The sequence below is a fragment of the Amaranthus tricolor genome, chromosome 2 (assembly GCF_026212465.1).
Source record: "Amaranthus tricolor cultivar Red isolate AtriRed21 chromosome 2, ASM2621246v1, whole genome shotgun sequence".
Classification (NCBI taxonomy): Eukaryota; Viridiplantae; Streptophyta; class Magnoliopsida; order Caryophyllales; family Amaranthaceae; genus Amaranthus; species Amaranthus tricolor.
In genome coordinates, this window is record NC_080048.1 from 2,649,483 (window position 1) to 2,670,733 (window position 21,251).

Genomic DNA, 21,251 nt, shown 5'->3' on the forward strand with positions numbered 1-21,251 from the left:
CATTCCTCTTTCAATTTGCCACTTCAAAATTAGTATGGGATACTCTAGCTTGCTCAAAGGTAAACTTGTTTGTGTTTTTTGGTGTATATGTAGTTTTTTAGGGTTATAATCAAATTTGCTTATTTTTTCAAATGTGGGTTACTAGTTGTTAAATCAAGACTATTCTTAATCATCCATAAGTATTGAAGGTAATTTTTAATTGTTTTTATAGCTTTATGTTGTTTTTTGAAGTAATGTTGTTGAATTAGTTGAATTCAATGTTGATAATATTATTAGAAATGAAGTAATATTATTTGTAATAATTTTTAGACCAAAAAAGATTATAATCAAATGAATATAATGTACTTGTATGGGCATGAAGTTGATGATGATGTTGATTTTCTTTGTATTAATGTAGAAAATGGCATCATTTCGCGTGACTATAGTATGTTTTTGGAATGGTTGTATTCGAGAAAGTAGTGGCAAAGTTCATTATGTTGGGGGAAGACATAAGTTGTTTGCTTGCAATTCGAACATGGATTTGAACCACTTTAAACGTTTTATATGTTCTAAGATTGGATTAGACCCTACTAGAAGTACCGTAAATATAAGCTTTAAATATGACATGAGTGGAGAATTGCTTGCCTTTCCTGTTGAGGATGATGAGGCTATAGATGCTATATGGGAGCATTCAAAGTCCACCCAAATTCCCTCTTTGGAGTTATACGTAGAAGAAGTACCATTAGGGAATGTAGTTGCTTCTAATCGTACTCCTACCCCTATGCCTGTATTAACTCAGGAAACTGTAAATCTCGTCGTTTCTTTCGCATCTTGTACTTTTTTTCAACCCTCTACGAATCAAATTCCAATTAATTCAATGGTTAACTTAGGAGAAACTGGTGAGATGGGACCTTGGGATGATGGAAATGAGAGTAATGAGCTCATTCATGATCTTTCTGAGAACGATGTGGATGTCGATGAGGATGCGCTAGCAAATGACATGACCTTAGGCAACATTCCTTTAATCATTCCTCCTACACCTTATGCCCTCTGTCCACTTTTAGACGAATATGAGGAGGACAACTCATGGAGGACTTGGGCTTGTGATACCATATACACCGAAGACGGAGAGTTTGAGAAGGGTATGATATTTGATAGCAAGGAATCGTTGTTGGAAGTTATCAGAGTGTATCATATTCGCAGAAATGTGGAGTATAGAATGGAGACCTCGAACCAAACTGTCCTTACCTTAAAGTGCAAGCGAGGTTGTTCGTGGAGACTTAGGGCTACGTTTGATTCTTATTTATCTTTATGGCGTATTGTTACCTATAAGGGTAAGCATGATTCTTGTGTATTGGGTAGTGACACTGTTTCGGCTGGACACATTCACCTGACATCTTCTTTCATTAACAATTTCATTAGAAATTGTGTTGCTAAAGACCCATCCCTTAAGGTATCTGTCGTATGGCAGATGGTTAAAGATCGTTTTGGTGTGGATGTGAATTATAAGCGAGCGTGGTTGTGCAAAGCAACAAGCCTTGTTGTCCATTTACGGGACCTGGGAAGGTTCTTACTCAGTCCTTCCATGCTTTTTAGAAGCTTTGCAACATTCCAACCCGGGGTTAGTACTTGAGTGGTATTTTAAGGAGGACAATGACACGGGTGTATATGTGAGACCTAATATTAGGACCTTCCAACGTGTTTTTTGGGCCTTTAAACCTTGCATTGAGGGCTTCAATTATTGTAAACCTCTTATCGCCATTGACGGCACACACTTGTATGGTAAATATCATCATACCTTATTGACTGCCATTGCCCAAGATGGTGATAAGGGAATCTTTCCATTGGTCTTTGCCTTGGTAGAGAAGGAGTATATAGGTGCATGGTCGTGGTCTATGGCTTGTATTCGTAAGCATGTCACACAGAGGATGGGTTTATGCGTTATTTCTAATAGACACGCTGGTATTCTAGCAACCATGGAAGAGCCGGAGCGGCAACCACCTAATGCTTATCATAGGTTTAGCTTACGTCATTTGCTTAGAAACTTCAATCGTGCTATAGGTAATGTTCAGTTGAAGAAGTTGTTTGGTAAAACAGCTGAGCAAAAACAACAAGTTAAGGTAATGAATGGTTTAATGGCAATTGCGATTGCAAAACGAGAGGCAATTTTCTGGATTGATGATGTGAGTGATATGTCTAAGTGGTCATTATGTCATGATGGAGGTCATAGGTATGACGTTACTAACACGAACTTAGCTGAAGTATTCAACTATGTGATGAAGGGTGTACGTTTCTTACCTTTGACAACACTTGTTGAATTCACCTTCTATCGGGTAAACGACTACTTTGTTCAAAGACGTGAACGTGCTAGCGCATGGTTACTTGGAGGACACATGTACACAGCGCATGCCACTAGGATTATCAATAGAAATACTGAGAAGGCAAATTTCCATAACATAATCGCATTTGATCATAGAAGTGGTGTACTCGAAGTTAAGACTGGGAGGGACTAGAGGATCGTCCAAGGGGGGTAAGATTCAACATGTAGACTTGAATCAAATGAAGTGCACATGTAACAAACTTGAGATATACCACCTTCCTTGTTCACATATACTTGCTGTTTGCATCAAACGACACCTTTCATATGAGAGGTTCGTGGATCCGTGCTATACATCTCAAAGTTATGCAAGTACATATGAACATTACTTTATGCCAGTGATCGATAAGAGGTCATGGCCGCAATACACGGGCTTTGAACTTAGACATGATCCCGATCAAATTTAGGGTAAAGGGAGGCCTAAGTCTAGGAGAATTGCCAACGAAATGGATGAGGGTAGAAAGAAACGATCTAATTGTCGTCGTTGTGGGAGTGAAGGTAACAACACTAGAACCTGTAACTCAAGATAATATGTTATATATATTATACTAGCATGATAATCTGTAACTCAAGGTAATATGTTATATACATTATACATAATTACATAATTGTAATATTAACTAAAGCTACTGCGAACAAAGCAGCAGAGGAGATGGATCCAGCAGCTCTAGGACCCCTAGATCCTAGTGTCTTGACTATGCAGCATGAGCACAGAAGTACTTCTCTTTGGGATGCCCAGGTTAGGTGTACGATACTTGTGATTTGCATTTTACTAATGCTAACATACAAGTAACTTATTTATATGTCAATATTCATAGGTGACCGATGCAGAAACGCTAGGCACCAGGCATCATGATTCCGTTCCATGGGTGATCGATGATAGGATCTTCCCATACTTAGAGCTAGCGAGGATATACGACTTTCACCTCGTTGCATACGACAGATTTGACCATGCCATTATCACAACACTGGTCGAGAAATGGCGTCAGGAGACGCATACATTTCATTTACCTCTAGGTGAGGCTACCATCACATTGCTTGATGTAGCCTTACTAACGCGGCTTCCCATCGAGGGACGTGCCGTGTGTACAGTCGGACGCCAGCTATCAGGCTGGCGTGACATGGTGCATCGCATATTGGGAGAGCGCCCTCCACCGGAAGTGATCAGGGGGAGCGGTTTGCGCTGCACGTGGTTAGTTCAGACCTTCTCGCATCTCCTCGAAGATGCTGATGAAGGCACCATTTCGAGGTACGCCAAGACGTACCTCTTATACTTGATAGGAGCTATGTTGTTTGTCGATAAAACAAACAACAAAATACATCTCCTTTACTTAAATTTACTTGACGACCCGTGGGAGCGCATCGCCGAGTATAGGTGGGGCTCCGCAGCCCTTGGATACCTGTATAGGAGGCTATGTGGTGCTGCCCAAAAGAACGTCAAGGAGATTGCGGGGCCAATAGTCATATTACAGGTAATAAAATTAACATTTAACTCTAATCCGGCGTAGTTGAATTACATACTAATTACATTAACATTAGTACAATTTAATTAACATATCACTTACTTTTTCATAACATGTATTTTAGTTTTTGTGGGACCCATACCCTGCGGAAGGCTACGCAGCTGTACCCGAACACTCGAGGATTCATTCAGGTGCGTGGAGAGCTTCTGTGCCACTCATATGCTTCGACATTGTTGAAGTACATCTAACAGAGCGCGTACCGCGCTAATATGGGTTAGAACAGGGCATTTCACCGCCTTAAGACACTGAACCCCAGCTACACCAGATTTTGCACTAAAATCAGGGTGCGGCAAACTAGATGGACATCAACTGGCGTCACATCGCTCGTTGGGATGGTAAATCGGAGCTGCTGGCGCAAGGTGCGCTGATCGATGTTCATGGCGCACCTACTATACCAAACTACATGTCGTGGTTCCTCTCCATCACGCGCCGATGGATGACACCACGTGCCATCTTCGCAGCAGCACATTACGCACCTGCTGCGCCTACGATGACCCAATTTGTAAGTCTTTATTTACATTTATATGATTAAGTTGTCGATTAAATAATAAAATGTTATATTAACTAAATATTAATTGCAGGCACAAGGTGCGGCAACAGTGATGCGGTACAGCCACGAGGAGCCGGTGAGGGAGATTGCGCATGGCATGCTCGTCGGCTCGCAGTTCCAGCACTTCATACCGAAAGTCGCTGCAGAGTCCTCACCGACTACCGCCCATACGCACGTCTCATCTCCTGCTTATGACTATATAGAAATACTTTCTATTTAAAAAGGATCAGTCGACCTGGTCTATGAATCTATTCTAACTATCAACGAATTCCTAGAACTTTAGATGGAATTTGGAGGAGATGGACCATTCATACCCCGTTGACGTTGCAGGGACCTCGCAGGCTGGGCCATCACAGTACCAGTCCCCTCCACTGCCAGAGCGACACCCGAACGCCTCTTACTATAGTAGGAGGCGTAGGAGACCAACTCAGTTGGATAGGGTAGATGAGGGTTGTGAGCGTTAACGTTTAACTTTTTTGTACTTGGATCGACTATATATATATATATATATATATATATATATATATATATATATATATATATATATATATATATATATATATATATATATATATATATATATATATATATATATATATATATATATATATATATATACATATATATATATACATATATATATATATATATATATATATATATATATATATATATATATATATATATATATACATACATATATATATATATATATATACATATATATATATATATATATATATATATATATATATATATATATATATATATACATATATATATATATATATATATATATATATATATATATATATATATATATATATATATATATATACATATATATATATATATATATACATATATATATATATATATACATATATATATATATATATATATATATATATATATATATATATATATATATATATATATATATATATATATATATATACATATATATATATATACATATATATATATATACATATATATATATATACATACATATATATATATATACATATATATATATATATATATATATATATATATATATATATATATATATATATATATATATATATATATATATATATATATATATATATATTGATTTGTATATTTCAAACGTTTGTATATATTTTGTTGTGTATATATGTTTAATTACTTTATCGTAGCCTCTAAGCTTTCACTTACGAATGATCGGAGTTTTGGCAATGAATCATGCTGCCTGAAACATAAATTGACTTGTAATTACTTATTCTAATGTTTCTAATGCAAATACAATAAATAACAACTCCAAAATTAAGGAAATAAAATTAAATAGTTGTTCGATGTTACTAACTGCGAACAGCCAAACAGGACAAAGTAGCTGTTTGCAGTTACTTTTTCACGCTTATTTTTAGAATATTTTTAAAACTTAGATTATTTGGTTTATTTTTTTTTAATTTTTCGCTTAATGATTTCAAATTTTGAATATGGTGTCCTCTTTACTACTTTGTGGGTCCAATCTTATTTATGATCCAACTCCATTTGAGTTTACAACCATATTAAGAATTCGATTTGCACACTACCTAATGTTCAATCCAAGCTCAATCAGATATACTAATGATCCAACAACTATTATTAGGTTAGATTCGATTTATACCCTACTTGATATTGGTCCAAAATAGGCTAATTGAACAAATTAACATTTTGTTAACTCGACCTAACCTGATAAATGTTTAGCAAAATTCTACTTGAAGTGACAAAATATCTATACCATATATACAAGCAATTAACACCAAACAATTTGATATAAATTTAATTCACACTTAAAAAAAATTCAGACTATATTCAACATATTTAATCGCACATGGTCCCAAAAAATTTAGGGTCTTAATATTAAATCACATAGTAGTAGTATATGTTAATTGTTTAATGATATAAAGTTGTTAGATAAATATCATATCATAATTTTAAAAATTGCACAGAAAGTTTGAAAAATTTGTTAATTTTTGTTCCGACTTTACGCCAACATTAATTATTTAGCTCTAATTTAGAGCAAATCCCATATAACCTAACCTAAAGTTAATATGGACAAAAAAATCTATGTAATTTTATTAGATTCATCTTAATTAATTATTTAGTTTTTTTTGATTATTATATACTTTGATAATTTTATGTGATACTTATTTAAAAATAATATTATATTTAAGCTCAAAATACCATACTTTAAAAACTGCGCAAAAAGTTAAAAGTGAATTGATCAAAATGAAGGGAGATGGCATTAAGTTGTGGTTAAAAGAATATAACAAACAATTGAATTGATACAAGAATACAAGCATAAAATGATGATCATAAAATAATCAAACAAAGCATACAACAATCATATTACAAGAATAACACAATCTATTCTAGTATTTTAAATGAGACTAACAATAATCCATGCTATAAATAAAGCTAACTATGATCACATTCCGGGCAAATTTGAGCATTTTCAACAATACTCCGGCTCTGATCACATTATGCTGCAAGCATGAGGATTATCATCACTAAACATGGAAGCTACAGTCTCGTCCGACGCAACAGCCACCGAGTAAACCGCCGGCGTATGGAAGAAGGCGTGGACGCTCGGGGCGGCGCCGTTTGAAGTGTCATAATAATGGTTGGTAATGTAGGAAGGATACTTATAAAATGAAGTATAATGAGAATGTGAAGGAAATGGCCATGGTTCTGCTGCTTTTCCTGCTCTTTTTATTGCTTTGATTATTTTCTTCTCTTCTAATCTGTACCCTTTTACTGTCACCTTTTGTGTGTCCATGTCTATTTCTACGTCCTCAACTCCTGTAACATTACAATTTTTTCCTAGTTAGAAGGAAATTCTTAATTTATTTAAGCAAGTTTCCACAAATTATTGTATGAAACGATCTTATCGAGAGATATACATTATTCAGGAGTTAAATAGCTTATTTCATACATATTAATAGATATGCATTACAAGCTCTTTATTTAATATTGTGTCATCGAATGACGATCTCTAACAAGCAGAGTAGCTCCATTTTTTTACATAGTAAGTCAAAATTCAAAGGAAATCAAAAATTAAATTATATATTTATGCAAATATTAATATTAAGTTTATTTATAAAGTTAGATCATTTTGATTTATTTTGCATTTTCTACATGTATGGTGATTATTTTTACACTCATCATTTGTTTCATACATGACATAGCCTCTAGAAACAATTATGGATAATAGATTTGTGTTTTAAAGTTGAGAATTGAATATAGTAAAAACATCATGTGGTGCATGTGAAAAGGTTTCGTCATGCAACTCATGTTACACTTTTACCCTACTAAAAACCCATCTAATAGTAGATCGTTACTTAGTAAAGCCCACATGATCTAGTTTTTGAAGCTTGTGGACCCAGTTTTTAAAAAGGCCCAAAATCCAAGCAAACACTATAATATAGGAAAAGGAGATCAAAAATATAGTAACCCACTGTGAAGCGTGTTTTATATATGAATTTAACTAATTTTTTTGTTTTGAGAAGTAATGTTAAAGAGAGACGATCTTTCCTAAAAATTTGTTAAAGATATGAGTTTAATTTGCGGAAAATAGCAAATTTTTATTATAATAACATAAATCAATTCTATATTTACAAAAACTTATTAGCATACATATCAATATAAAAAAGAGAAATTGTCAATAAAATAAATCATCTTTGTTCAATCTAGAGATTAAACTCACTTATTATAACAAACTCACGTGTTATTTATAACCTTCTTCAATCTTTCTTTATAAGCCAGCCAATTATTAAAAATAACCAATAGGTAAATTTAGTTTTTTACTGATCGAACTAATATTAGTTTGATGTTTACCATTTTTCTACTTAAAAAATCTTTTTATATCTAAAAGATAAATAACTTTTCCTTTTTGAAAGAATTCAAAAGAGTTGGACCTAGTGTCAATGAATGCTCCTAAACTAGCAATTGCATGCTCAATTATTTAAAATTGACTATTTATCAAATCAAATTATTATTATTTTGCAATTGATAATGGAAAGTAATTATGTTGACACTTTTTATTAATTCTAAATAAATATTTGCAAGGAAAAATGAATAAAAGTGGCTAATGAAAAACTATGAGAAGGAAGGAACAGTATAAAAATTTGAAATCAGAGGGGACATCTACATAACAGCGCATAAGAGGGTCAGTCACCTAACTATAATGACAGCTTTAATCTTTTAATTTATTAAATTGATATATTTTTTAAATTTGAATAATATGATTTAACAGTTTTTTGCCTTGAAAAAAATAGCTTTAACAAATTTTATATGCATAACATTTGTTATTTTAAATGAAATTGACGAATAGGCCGAGGGATTTATATATTTATTTAAAAATAGGATTTATGAAGAAAAGGTTTTGTCTTAGTATTTAGTTTTGGACCCACATAAAAATTTAACTTTTCATGACATTGGATTTAGTGGCCTTAAGAAAATGCTATTACTTTATATTTTTAGTGTAATAATTGTTGGTTTTTATTTTAAGTTATAATATAAAGTTATTTAATGACACTTTATTTGGCCTTTAGTGGCATATGTGATTGTTACCATAATCTATAGTGATATTTATGAAAAATGTCACTAGATTCTATGTTGCGAAAAGTTTTAATATGATTTTTATTATGTTGCTAAAAGGTCGAATATATGTCATTAAATTCACAATATATACATTAAAAATTTAAAATAATGACATTTAAATTAAATGTCGCTAAATATATCACATTAAAAGCAAATTATATTATAATGACATGCACAACCTAATGATTATTGTTTCTTCCCAAAGCCACCTGTACTCAGGAGGAGAATGAATAACCCACAAAATTTATATGTTTATCAATGTCTTATATATTATCACCGATATGGCATAACGTTTTATGGTTAATTACACACAAAATACTTCATATTTGAAGAAAACTTAGAAATAACTTCATCCTCAATTAACAAAAAAGATTACGTTAATCAATCAATTTATGACCCACAAATTAAGGGGTGGCAAACAAAAAGAATGTTGTATAGCTAGCCAACCAGCCAGCTTGTAGTCAGGATGAGAAATGCAACTGGCCCCTACTATAATGGGCGGTACCTTTAACGTTCAATTTTAATTTGTGCTCAAATCATTATATTTTCTGTTTTATATTTTTATTTTCACAAAAGTATTGTGAGAGAACGGTCTCTAATTAGGTCGGTCCATAAAAAAAAAGTAGAGTTCAAGTAAAAATTAAATTTTAATGGATTGTGTTAACAATATTGCATATACCGACTCTACCCTTCCTCACACTATAAATACTTCCTCTTAACATTGTTTTTTATTTTCAATTTCATTTAGTTTTTATCTTCTCAAAATATATATGAGAGGACATTTTCTTCTACTTTGTATATTTTTGTAATTGATGAATCATATTATCAATAATAATTTTGATCTCTTTTTCATTCACTATTTTTATTCTTTTCTTCACATATGAATTGGACTACTAAAATCAACATGGTATCAGACGCCTCGACCATACATTACGTCTCGTTGGTACACATTTTCTTTTACTGATTTTTTTTTTATATTCTTTACATTTTTTTTTTACTATTTTGTTGTTTTGTCGTTTTTTTTTTTGTTTGGTTTTCCGTTTTCTCTTTCCCTATCTTTTTTTTTTTTTTTCTGATTTCTCTGTTCATCTTCCTTCTTCTTGCTTTCTTCGTTCTTTCCCTTCCTTCATCATGTCTGTTACTACTAATAATCCCACCAGCAACGTTCTTGATTCTATTCAAGATCCGGTTTCACCATATTACCTTCACCCAAGCGACTCTCAGCTTTTGTTGGTCCCTATTCCGTTCAACGGCACCGGCTTTAACGATTGGAAACGATCCGTCACCATCACTCTTTCTTCCAAAAATAAACTAGCTTTCATCAATGGTCAGATTCCACAACCTCTTCCTTCCGATCCTACCTTCAAATCCTGGGAAAGGATCAACAGTACAATCATCTCATGGTTCATGAAAGTTCTTGATCCTCAGATTGCACGAAGTGTTTTGTATTTTCCTACTGCGCAAGCCATCTGGCAAAATCTTGAAGAAAGATTTGGGGTAACTTCCGGAACTCAGATCTACTCCCTCACCCAACAAATCTTTGCCATTGATCAAGGCTCCGATTGTCTTTCAGCGTATTTTACCAAAATCAAAATGTTGTGGGACGAATTCGACGCTTCATATCCCATACCCACTTGTTCTTGCAACAATTGCAATTGTGGAATCAACACCAAACTTCTTCAAATGAGAGAAGAACAGCGCTTAATTCTTTTCCTCATGAAACTTAACCCTACCTATAAAACCATCAGAGGAAACATTCTTATGCAACAACCTCTTCCCAGTATTTCCCATGCTTATCGTCTTATCATGCAAGAAGAAAACCATTCCGATTTAATCTCCCATACTAATCCAACCATTACAGAAGAAATTGGACTTTCTGCTGTCCATAAACAAAAGTTTTACAATCATCCCAATAAAGTTCCTTCCAAACCTAATTTTTTAGGCAATTATAACAACAACCCAAGAAAAACTACTCCCTTCTGCAATTACTGTAAGAAACAAGGTCATACCAAAGAGTCTTGTTACAAATTACATGGCTTTCCTAATGCTTCTACAAAGGATAATTGGAACAAAAGAAAGATTGCTGCAACGACTCAACACGAAAGTTCTACCAACCTTACTGTTGATCAATACAATAAACTTCTTTCCCTTCTTAATCCAAATAATCCTCCACCCGTTTCAACTGATGATAACAATGAAGACAACAATTGTCTCCTAGCAGGTAATTCATGTTTTCTTGCTATAACTAAGTGTTCTTGGATTATTGATAGTGGGGCTACCAATCACATGTGTTGTGACCTATCTTTGTTTTCTTCTTACATTTCTATCCCCTCTAACACTAATAATATTATCACCATTCCAAATGGCACTACTGTTAAAATCGCACACAAAGGCACAATTGTTTTAGGACAACATCTTACTCTTCACAATGTTCTTCATGTTCCTACATTTCACTTTAATTTGATTTCTGTAACCAAATTATGTCAAGATATGAATTGTTCCCTTATTTTTTCCAATTCTCATTGTTCTGTTCAGGGCCCTTCTCTGAGCAAGCCAATTTTGCTTGGTAAACTTGTTCAAGGCCTCTATCATCTTGTTGACCAACCTCACAAATCCAATCAACAACATTTTAGAGTACCTTCTAATTCCATATGTTGTATGGCTTCAGAAATTGAACACACAAAGCTTTGGCATCTCAGGCTTGGTCATGCTCCATTTCCTGTCATCAAGCACCTTTTTCCTTCTTTGAATGTCTCTACTTGCATACGTACTTGTCTCTGTAACATTTGTCCTTCTGCAAGACAAAATAGATCCCCCTTCCCTCATAGTACTATTAAAACTACTCATGCTTTTCATTTGCTTCACATGGATGTTTGGGGACCTTATAAGCATCCCACATATAACAACTGCAATTCTTTTCTAACAATTGTTGATGATTTCACCAGGATCACATGGATTTTTTTGTTAAAAACCAGATCTCAGGTTCCTATTTTATTTGAGCACTTTTATTCTTATGTTGCAACACAATTCCACACACACATCCAAGGAGTCAGGACTGATAATGCTCCTGAACTCTCTGAAGGTAAAATCAAACAATTTTATCATGATAAAGGAATCAATAACTACAAATCTTGCACTTACACTCCTCAGCAAAATGGTGTTGTGGAAAGAAAACACAAACACCTCCTAGAGACTGCTAGGGCTCTATATTTCCAATCCAAACTCCCTATTAAGTTTTGGGGAGAATGTGTTTTAACTGCTGCACACATCATTAACAGGTTACCTCTTCAAAGTTTGAACAATATATCTCCATATCAAAAATTATTTGGCATTAAACCTAATTTAGAACACTTGAAATGTTTTGGTTGTTTGTGTTATGCTTCTAATATCTCACCACACAGAGCAAAGTTTGATACAAGAGCCACTCCCTGTATATTCATTGGCTATCCTACTAACCAAAAAGCCTACAAACTTTATGATCTTAATACACACAAAATCATCATTTCAAGAGATGTATATTTCTATGAAAAACACTATCCCTATCATATAAATTCAGATACAACTAACACTCAACCACATTACCCATTCTTTTTACCTATATCTACCAATAATGACTTTCCTGTAACTGATATTTTTGATACTCCTATTTTTTCTGATCACAAGCTTTCAAGTACAACCAATCTCAAGCAGGTAAACTCTGATATTCCTACTCCCAACATTATTGATTTATCTCACAGTATCAACACATCTCCTGCTCCCATCAGACAATCCAATAGACATACCAAAGTCCCACAATATCTTTCAGATTATATTTGTAATAATGCTTCATGTATAGCTAACCATTGGTGTACCAACATGTCTTGTACTGCTTTCATCAATCCTAAACAGAGCCTTATGGCTCACATTTCTTATGATAATGAGCCACCTACATACAAAATTGCTTCTCAAGATCCCAAATGGGTTCATGCTATGCAACAAGAACTACAAGCTCTAATTGCTAACAACACTTGGGTACTGGTTGACCTCCCTGCTCATAAGAAACCAATTGGGAATAAATGGGTATACAAGACCAAGTTTCATGCTGATGGTACAATTGAAAGGCACAAAGCCAGGTTAGTTGCTAAAGGATACAATCAAAAATATGGAATTGATTATGCTGAAACGTTCTCTCCTGTAATTAAAATGGCTACCATCAGAAGTATACTCACCATTGCTACTCACCATAAATGGAAAATCTTCCAACTTGATGTGAACAATGCTTTTCTTCATGGTGACTTACATGAAGAAATTTACATGAAAGTTCCAGATGGGTTTCCAAATCCAAACAATCAGGTATGTTTACTCAAAAAATCCATATATGGTCTGAAACAAGCATCCAGACAATGGTTTCAAAAATTACAAGTTTCTTTAACAACTCAAAACTTCATTCAATCAAAGAATGACTACAGCCTCTTCATAAAGAAGGATGGCCATCATATTACTATTCTTGCTGTTTATGTAGATGATATCATTGTTACTGGTAATGATGCTAAAAGTATTTCTCAAATAAAGAATTATCTTCATGATACCTTCAGTATTAAGGATTTAGGAATTTTGCATTATTTTTTGGGCTTGGAAGTTGTTTATTTTGATGCAGGAATAATCCTTTCTCAAACCAAATTCACTCAAGATCTCCTTAAAGAATCCAAACTAACCACATTCAAACATGTTGTTACTCCCCTGCCACACAACCTTCACCTAACAAATGATCAGGGCATACCTTATGATGATCCAAGTTACTACAGGACCATGGTTGGCAAATTAAACTTTCTTACAAACACAAGACCTGATTTAGCCTTCACTGTCCAATACCTCAGCCAATTTATGCAAAATCCTCGTACTCCTCATGTTGCTGCCCTACACCACACCCTGAATTATGTTCACTCCACAGCAAATCAAGGCATCAATATCAAAGGATCCACTCAATTACAACTTCAAGCATATTCTGATTCTGATTGGGCATCTTGTCCCAATACCAGAAGGTCCATTACTGGATATATATTGTTATTGGGCTCATCTCCCATCAGCTGGAAATCTAAGAAACAAAGCACAGTCTCAAGATCATCAAGTGAGGCTGAATACAGAGCCATGGCATCTGCAGCAAGTGAAGTCACATGGTTAGTCAGGCTACTGGAAGAACTTCAAGTGCCATCTCTAAAGCCTGTCCTTCTTCATTGTGACAACATAAGTGCCATCCACATTGCTAAGAATCCAGTCTTCCATGAAAGAACAAAACACATCGATATCGACTGCCACTTCACAAGGGACAAAGTATTGGAAGGACTTCTTCAGCTCACTTATCTCCCTACTCAGAACCAGTTAGCTGACGTTCTAACTAAAATCTTGCCTTCCAATCAACATCAGCACTTAATAAGCAAACTCGGCATGACAACCATCCCTAGTTTGAGGGGGGGTGTTAACAATATTGCATATACCGACTCTACCCTTCCTCACACTATAAATACTTCCTCTTAACATTGTTTTTTATTTTCAATTTCATTTAGTTTTTATCTTCTCAAAATATATATGAGAGGACATTTTCTTCTACTTTGTATATTTTTGTAATTGATGAATCATATTATCAATAATAATTTTGATCTCTTTTTCATTCACTATTTTTATTCTTTTCTTCACATATGAATTGGACTACTAAAATCAACAGATTGGAGTTGAAGGACGTCTCTCTGAGAAACAGTCTCTCAGGAGGCCGGATGTTTTATTTTTACATTATATCAAATACTATTTTTATAGTTTTATTTTTATATTTTTATGTTCACATTATCAATTATTAGGAAATAAGAATTTGAATTAATAAAAAAAAGTAGAATGAAAGTGTATAAAAAATTGAAATTAAATTTATATTATACCTTTAAGCTTGTTGAGAGCCTTCTTCAACTTGGATGCACAACCTTCACAATCAAGATTGGGTACTAAAATTTCCACCATCTAAATTAACATCAAATATGACAAAAAAAAATTAGAATTTAAATATAAATAAAATAAAGTTGTAAGAGTTAGATATATAGTTGTGAAACAATTAGCATTTTTGTTAAATAAAATTTAATTACACATTGTTTAGTTTATTTAGACCATCGTGTCATACTTATCATCTAAATTAAAATTTTGATGTTGTTATTTAAGGGACAAACAATGTAGGTTATAAATCTTATAATCTAAAATAAGAAAATGTCAAATTATTTTTTATTAGCAAACAAATGAAACTATATTACGTACGTAGTATTATTATACATTGCATTCCCTTATTTCAAAATATGATAAATAACACATAGAAGTATGAAGAAATTCTCAATTTTTTCATAGATAGATTAATAAATAAATATAAACTTGGAGAGATTTTCGAATTACTAGGAGTATAATAATTTCATTAATTTTGATATTAAATTATAAGTAGAACTGTTTTCAAAAAAAAAATACATTTTAATGTAGTGTCAAGGAATAGTATATATGAAAAATTACAACTCTTTTTCCTCTAAATTAAGTGACAATAATGTTAAGAGACACACATTACAAGTCTTCTAAATTATCATAAAATTTTTCATATGATAATGAAATTTTAATTATAAAAAGATTTTATTTATTCGTTATTTTTCATTACCATCATTTCAAAGATTATGCATTAAAATGAATTTTGCGAAAAACATAAAATGATAATTAGAAAAAATATAATGAAAATTGTAAAGATATTTTCCTTCAAAACTTCGCAATTTTTCATTATCATTACTACTATGTAATATTAACAACCAAATAAAAAAAATAAAAAAACCTAAGAAAATGCATGTAAAAGAAAATAAAGAGACGAAAATGGAAGACTTACGGACATCGTTAAAGGTTTCCAAGCTTGCTTTAATTGTCGAGGAAGAAAAACAGAAAAAGCACCAAAGTTTTAAATAAGGTTTTATTGGCTTATTGCTTTAGAAAGGTTTAAATGTCAGAGTATTTCTGTCTTTCTGAGAGAGTTTGAGAATGAAAGAACAGGGCAAAAAGAAAGCTTGTTTATAGGCAAAGAAATAAGGTGATATTTCCTTTATTTATTTCAAGCTTATTTTATATTGTTGAACCAAAGTTCAATATTTGGCTTATATGTAAATATTTATATGTTATTATAATTAATTGAAATTATCTTTATGCCCTAAAGTTAAAGGATTTGAGCTTAAATGTATTAATAGGTTGTGTACCTTAAATGTATAGAGATTCGTTTTATGACTGAGTTCTATGATGGGCCAAATACTAGTCACAAGTTATTATATATATAAAGCAGTTATGGTCCCTAGGTTAGACATATTTCCTTTTCTCCTGTCATCCTATTATCAGAGAGAATTAAGAGTGATAATATTAAAGGTCGTCACTTTAGGGAATACGTGTTAATCTAGAAGATCTAATTGCTTCTGTTTCCAAGATTATCTCTTGGGCCATGGAATCAGGTATTCTTCAATTTTGTCCTTTTATTTTGTTCTTCTAATTCAACATAATCGATCCTGTTTGTCAGTAATGGTTTTCACCATATTTTGTCCCTACATATATATTATGATTAATGAGTAAAAAAATATAGTTGAGTGGAATTTTATTTGAATCGTCTTATTAAAAGAATATTATCTTTTTATAAACTTTAGATCTGTATATTTTAATATATAAATAATCAAAATAATAAATTAAATAACATAAAAAATCAAATTTAATAAGTATAATGAAACAAAGAAAATACGTTCCTCAAAGTTTGACCCATTTTTTTAAAAAAATAATTCTAACAAAAATTGGTTTGGTATTTATGAATATAGTTGATTTGGTATGGATTAACCTTTATACACTTAAAAATAGTAAGTATTTTCATTTGATAAGTACCATCAAGTATTATTACAGAAAAATACTAGCTAAATTTACGTTGTTCCACAAAGGACTTTTTCTCAAACCTCCGACACGATACTTTTCTAAGAATTTATTATAATTTCTTTTGTCGTCATTCTTTTTTATTCGTCAAATTTAGAAAATTTTATTTTAAAAGAGGAAATTTAAATAAATTATAAAATATATATTAAAAAATACATATATGTGATCTTGTTAAATTTATTTTAATATAAATTTATAATAAAATATATATAGTTGAAAAATTATTACAATTACTCTTGTGCATTCATAGTAAAATCTTCAATTATTTTTAATTATGTATGATGATAATTATAAAAAGTTGATATTAATAAAATTTATACTATGGCTAATTAAATAGATACTATTAGACTATATTTTTATTTATAGTATAAAAATAAAATATAATAATAACAAATAAAATATTTAATGTAAATTAGGAAGTTCTTGTATTTCTTTTAATGATAGTAGTACGATGGAAAATGACATTGGTTTTTGAAATTTGGACACAGGAATATACAGCATCAAACATTCCAAAGGCACGCGGTGAGATGTGATTTATATATGATTTTAATTTTAATTTGTGTTCAAGAATTCTAGGATATATTATTATTTTTTTAGCATAATAAAAGTTGAAAAATGAGGACTCTAAAGTGTAAAGCCTTTTCATAAATCTGTTTGTCTTTTTAATCTAAAATAAAAAGCTAATCGGGTTGACAGAAGAGTTTTTTAATTTATTTTAAAAACATTTTCATACATAAATTGTCGTGGTGAGATGTGATTTATATATGATTTTAATAGTCAAATTAATAGAAGTAAGTACTATTATGAGAATTTAAAATTTTTATTTTTAAATTTTCTTTTATAAGACGGTCTCTCATAATAATAGTAATTCTTTTTTCTAGTGAAACTCGCTTGTTTATAGTGATTGATAAACTACAAATGTCATTTATAGGTAAAAATCAACAATTATGTAGTTAGATAAATTAAGAGGAAAAGAAGCTTAAAAGAAACTACTCATTTTGTTTCCTATTGATGTTCTTATTTGGAATGCTTACGAGAATTAAAAAAAATTGAATATTTCAGATGATGAGTATATTAATTTATTGAATGATAAAATTAATTAATGAAGAAAATTGAGACTATATGCATTAAAATATATTAAAATAAAGTTAATGGAAAAATATGAGAACCACAATTATTAAAAAAATTTAAAAAAAGTTAGTAGAAGTATAATACACTTCCTCCGTTCAATATACTTGCTATATTTACTTTTTACGCAATTCAATGTATTATTTTGATCAATTATATATTAAAAATACACATTTAAAAATTATAAAATATAAGCTCAAACAATAAATAGTGCTAAAAATATTATGTTGCGAGTATTTCAGAACGAAGGAAGTATAATAGGAGTATCTGGCAAATAGTGACACAAATAGTATTCCAACTTGTCCCACCAAGTTTACTCCAAACGTTTGATTAGCAAACCAAGGAATGTGGTAAAATGTATTGTGGGTCTGACCAAAAATTTAAACGACGAATGTTAAATTGGGTTAGACTTAATGTGAATGTTAACAAAAATCGAGAAAACCTAAGGTGCATACACTCTATAAGCCAATAAGATATTATTCCACAATCATATAGCAATGAGAGGAAAGGTTTCAATGGCTTATAAACTTTACACGTGTTGTGCCAAGCACCAAATCTCTCAATGATGGAGGTGAATTCGACCATCTCGTTACTTGCTCTATGTCTTGCACACTTGAGAGTGGTGTGGGATGAGGCATGGGAAATGAGGTGCTAAGATTTGGATCGATTGATCAAGTACTCAAGGATGATGATTTGGAGTGGAATGATCAAAGCAAGAGAGGATTCAAAGAGTGGTTTGGATGTGCCTTGGACGAGGCAAGCATCAAAGGGAGATGGGCTCGTCCAAGGTAGTAGGTGTGAAGCGGGTAGAAGCTGGTCTGGAAGGGTGTTCGAGTGGTCGAGCAAACATGGCTCGGTCGAGCCCAGACGAAGCTGCAATCCAATAGCTGTTGGGTGTACGCTCGACCAGTCGAGCTAGGTCTGCTCGCCCGAGCGTGGTACAAGTCACTAAAACAGAAGGCTTATGCTTTATGTGCGGGATTTTGTGTGCTTTTAAACCTTTTGTTCTAGGTTTGTCTAATATGTTTTATGAATATATAAGGAGTCTCAGAGCATCATTAGGGTTTTGTAAGTGAAGCTAATACACTAGAAGCAACTAGGGTTTATCCAAGAGAGTTCTTCATTGTATTAGTGATTTTGTGAGAGACCACCATTAAAGGTGAGGTCTTTGCTTTGAGAGATTGTTCTTGAAGCTTGTAAGGTGAGTCATTAATGTATTGTTGAGTATGTTAATGATAAGATACTTGCTTTGAGGGGGAGGTATCCATAGATACCTCATAATTCTTGTGTTTGCTTCTTCCATTATTGTGCTCTATTTTAGTTGTTTTATTTGCTCTTGTTTTTGTTATTGTTTCTTCACCATTGCCATAGCCCATTCACATCAACACGCCATCTTAAATTTATCGATGTGAGACAAACTATTCCAACTCTCCCGTCACATGTGAATCCCTGTCAAGTTTGCATGTGAGAATAATCAATTAGGGTGCAATTCTTTTTGGACCTATCCTTCAGTTTTTAATTGAACCTTCGGCTCTAATACCATATTAAAGTGGACTAGATTTATCGTGATTGTCATTATATAATACAAAAAACACGAGTTACAAAATCATATAGCCATTAAAGGAACGACTCTAATGATTTATAAATTATACCCTATTTTTTATTTATCGATATGAGACAAACTATCATTACAACTCAAATTTAGTTGGTCTAATTAAAAAAATTGATAAATTTCGTCGTATTTGTATTACTTGTGTGATGCAAATTGATGATGGGTTGCGTCGATGTATTGAAACAAGATAGCTCCTGGCGCGTTTCTCAAAACAGCAAAAATATAGCTGGTTGTCTTCTTCATTAATCAATCTTCTTTCAAGGATACACAGACAACCTGGATTCAAGTCTTATATCTGCTGAAATCTGGATGCTTAAAATTTTTGCTCATCCCTCGCTTACTTGTTGACCAAGATTTTTTAGTTAATGAAATATGTTGACTTAGGCTCATGTTTGGTGGAATAGCTAATCGAACAATTTTTGTTTATTTTGATATTTATTAATAGATATTTAGGCAGTAAAATTATTTGAATTTAATGTTTAATAAATTAGCTAGTTGGTAATAGCTATAAACTATAAAGAATATAAAAAAGAGAATTGATAATTTTCATTGATTTCAAACAAATATATATTACTATGGCCTAGACTTTTTAATTTACTCCTAGAAGTAAGCTAATTACTATACTATACAAAAATAGAAGTTAAATGAATTACACAATAAAAAGGAGACCTAAATACAATGCTAAACTAAAGGTAACTTATTTACATAATTTCGAAATAATTGAAGTAAATATAAGAATAATATATTTACTTAATAGATACAACTTATTGTTATAAATGAATTACTTTTAAAAAAAATCTTTCTAGCAGCGTATTCAAATACAACTGGTATTAGTTACATTAATAAGCTATCAACTAGATATCTATCAACTATCAGTTATTTGTCAAACACTGTTTATGTTTCCTTTACGTGTTATTTTTATGAATGTGACGAGGTTGCCAATAGATTAGTTAAATTGACCTCTTTTAAAATTTGTACAAGGTGTGGGATGAAAAGGGTTCTATTTGAATTACCAATGTTTTTACTGAAGATTTTGAGCCTCAATAATATATAACCTCACCTTTCACGTTAAAAGTTAATTGAAAGGAAGTTACTAATCTAAAAACAGTGAAAATTTTGAGATGTTAAGTTTTTGGCTTCTCTGTTTCCTTAATGCTTGTTTTGTTTAGAACGTAGTAAAAAATAGGAGGGTGTCATTGTTTATTAAACAAATATTTAATAAAGTTATTATTTTATTGATATTTTTTTACAAGAATTAGTATAACTATTGTTACATTAATAATAATTTTAGTAAATTATTGTTTATTAATTAAATAGTTGAGAAAAATATTTTAGATTAATTAGTACAATGCAAAGACATAAATAAGAATAATTTTAGGATAAATTATATATGGCTTATTTTCTTATTGGAAAAACAACTTGCTCTATGGCAAGACAACTTGTGATTCCAAAAATACACTCCCTCCGATTCCTCATATTCACTATTGTTATCATAATAATATAAAG

General features: G+C 31.8%; 1 protein-coding gene across 2 annotated transcripts; it reads right to left on the bottom strand.

Moving 5' to 3' along the window:
* Positions 1 to 6,705: 6,705 nt before the first annotated feature.
* On the bottom strand, positions 6,706 to 16,103 carry LOC130806314 (heavy metal-associated isoprenylated plant protein 31). Of its 2 annotated transcripts, none has more exons than XM_057671332.1 (3): positions 15,936 to 16,103; positions 14,968 to 15,046; positions 6,706 to 7,261 (listed from the first exon to the last, which is right to left on the bottom strand). In XM_057671332.1, the coding sequence occupies exons 1-3, from the start codon at positions 15,939 to 15,941 to the stop codon at positions 6,936 to 6,938; spliced, it is 411 nt and encodes a 136-aa protein (XP_057527315.1). In that variant the 5' UTR covers positions 15,942 to 16,103; the 3' UTR covers positions 6,706 to 6,935. The 2 variants fall into 2 exon arrangements, with proteins under 2 accessions (XP_057527315.1, XP_057527316.1); XM_057671333.1 differs by having other exon boundaries at positions 15,940 to 16,097.
* Positions 16,104 to 21,251: the final 5,148 nt, after the last annotated feature.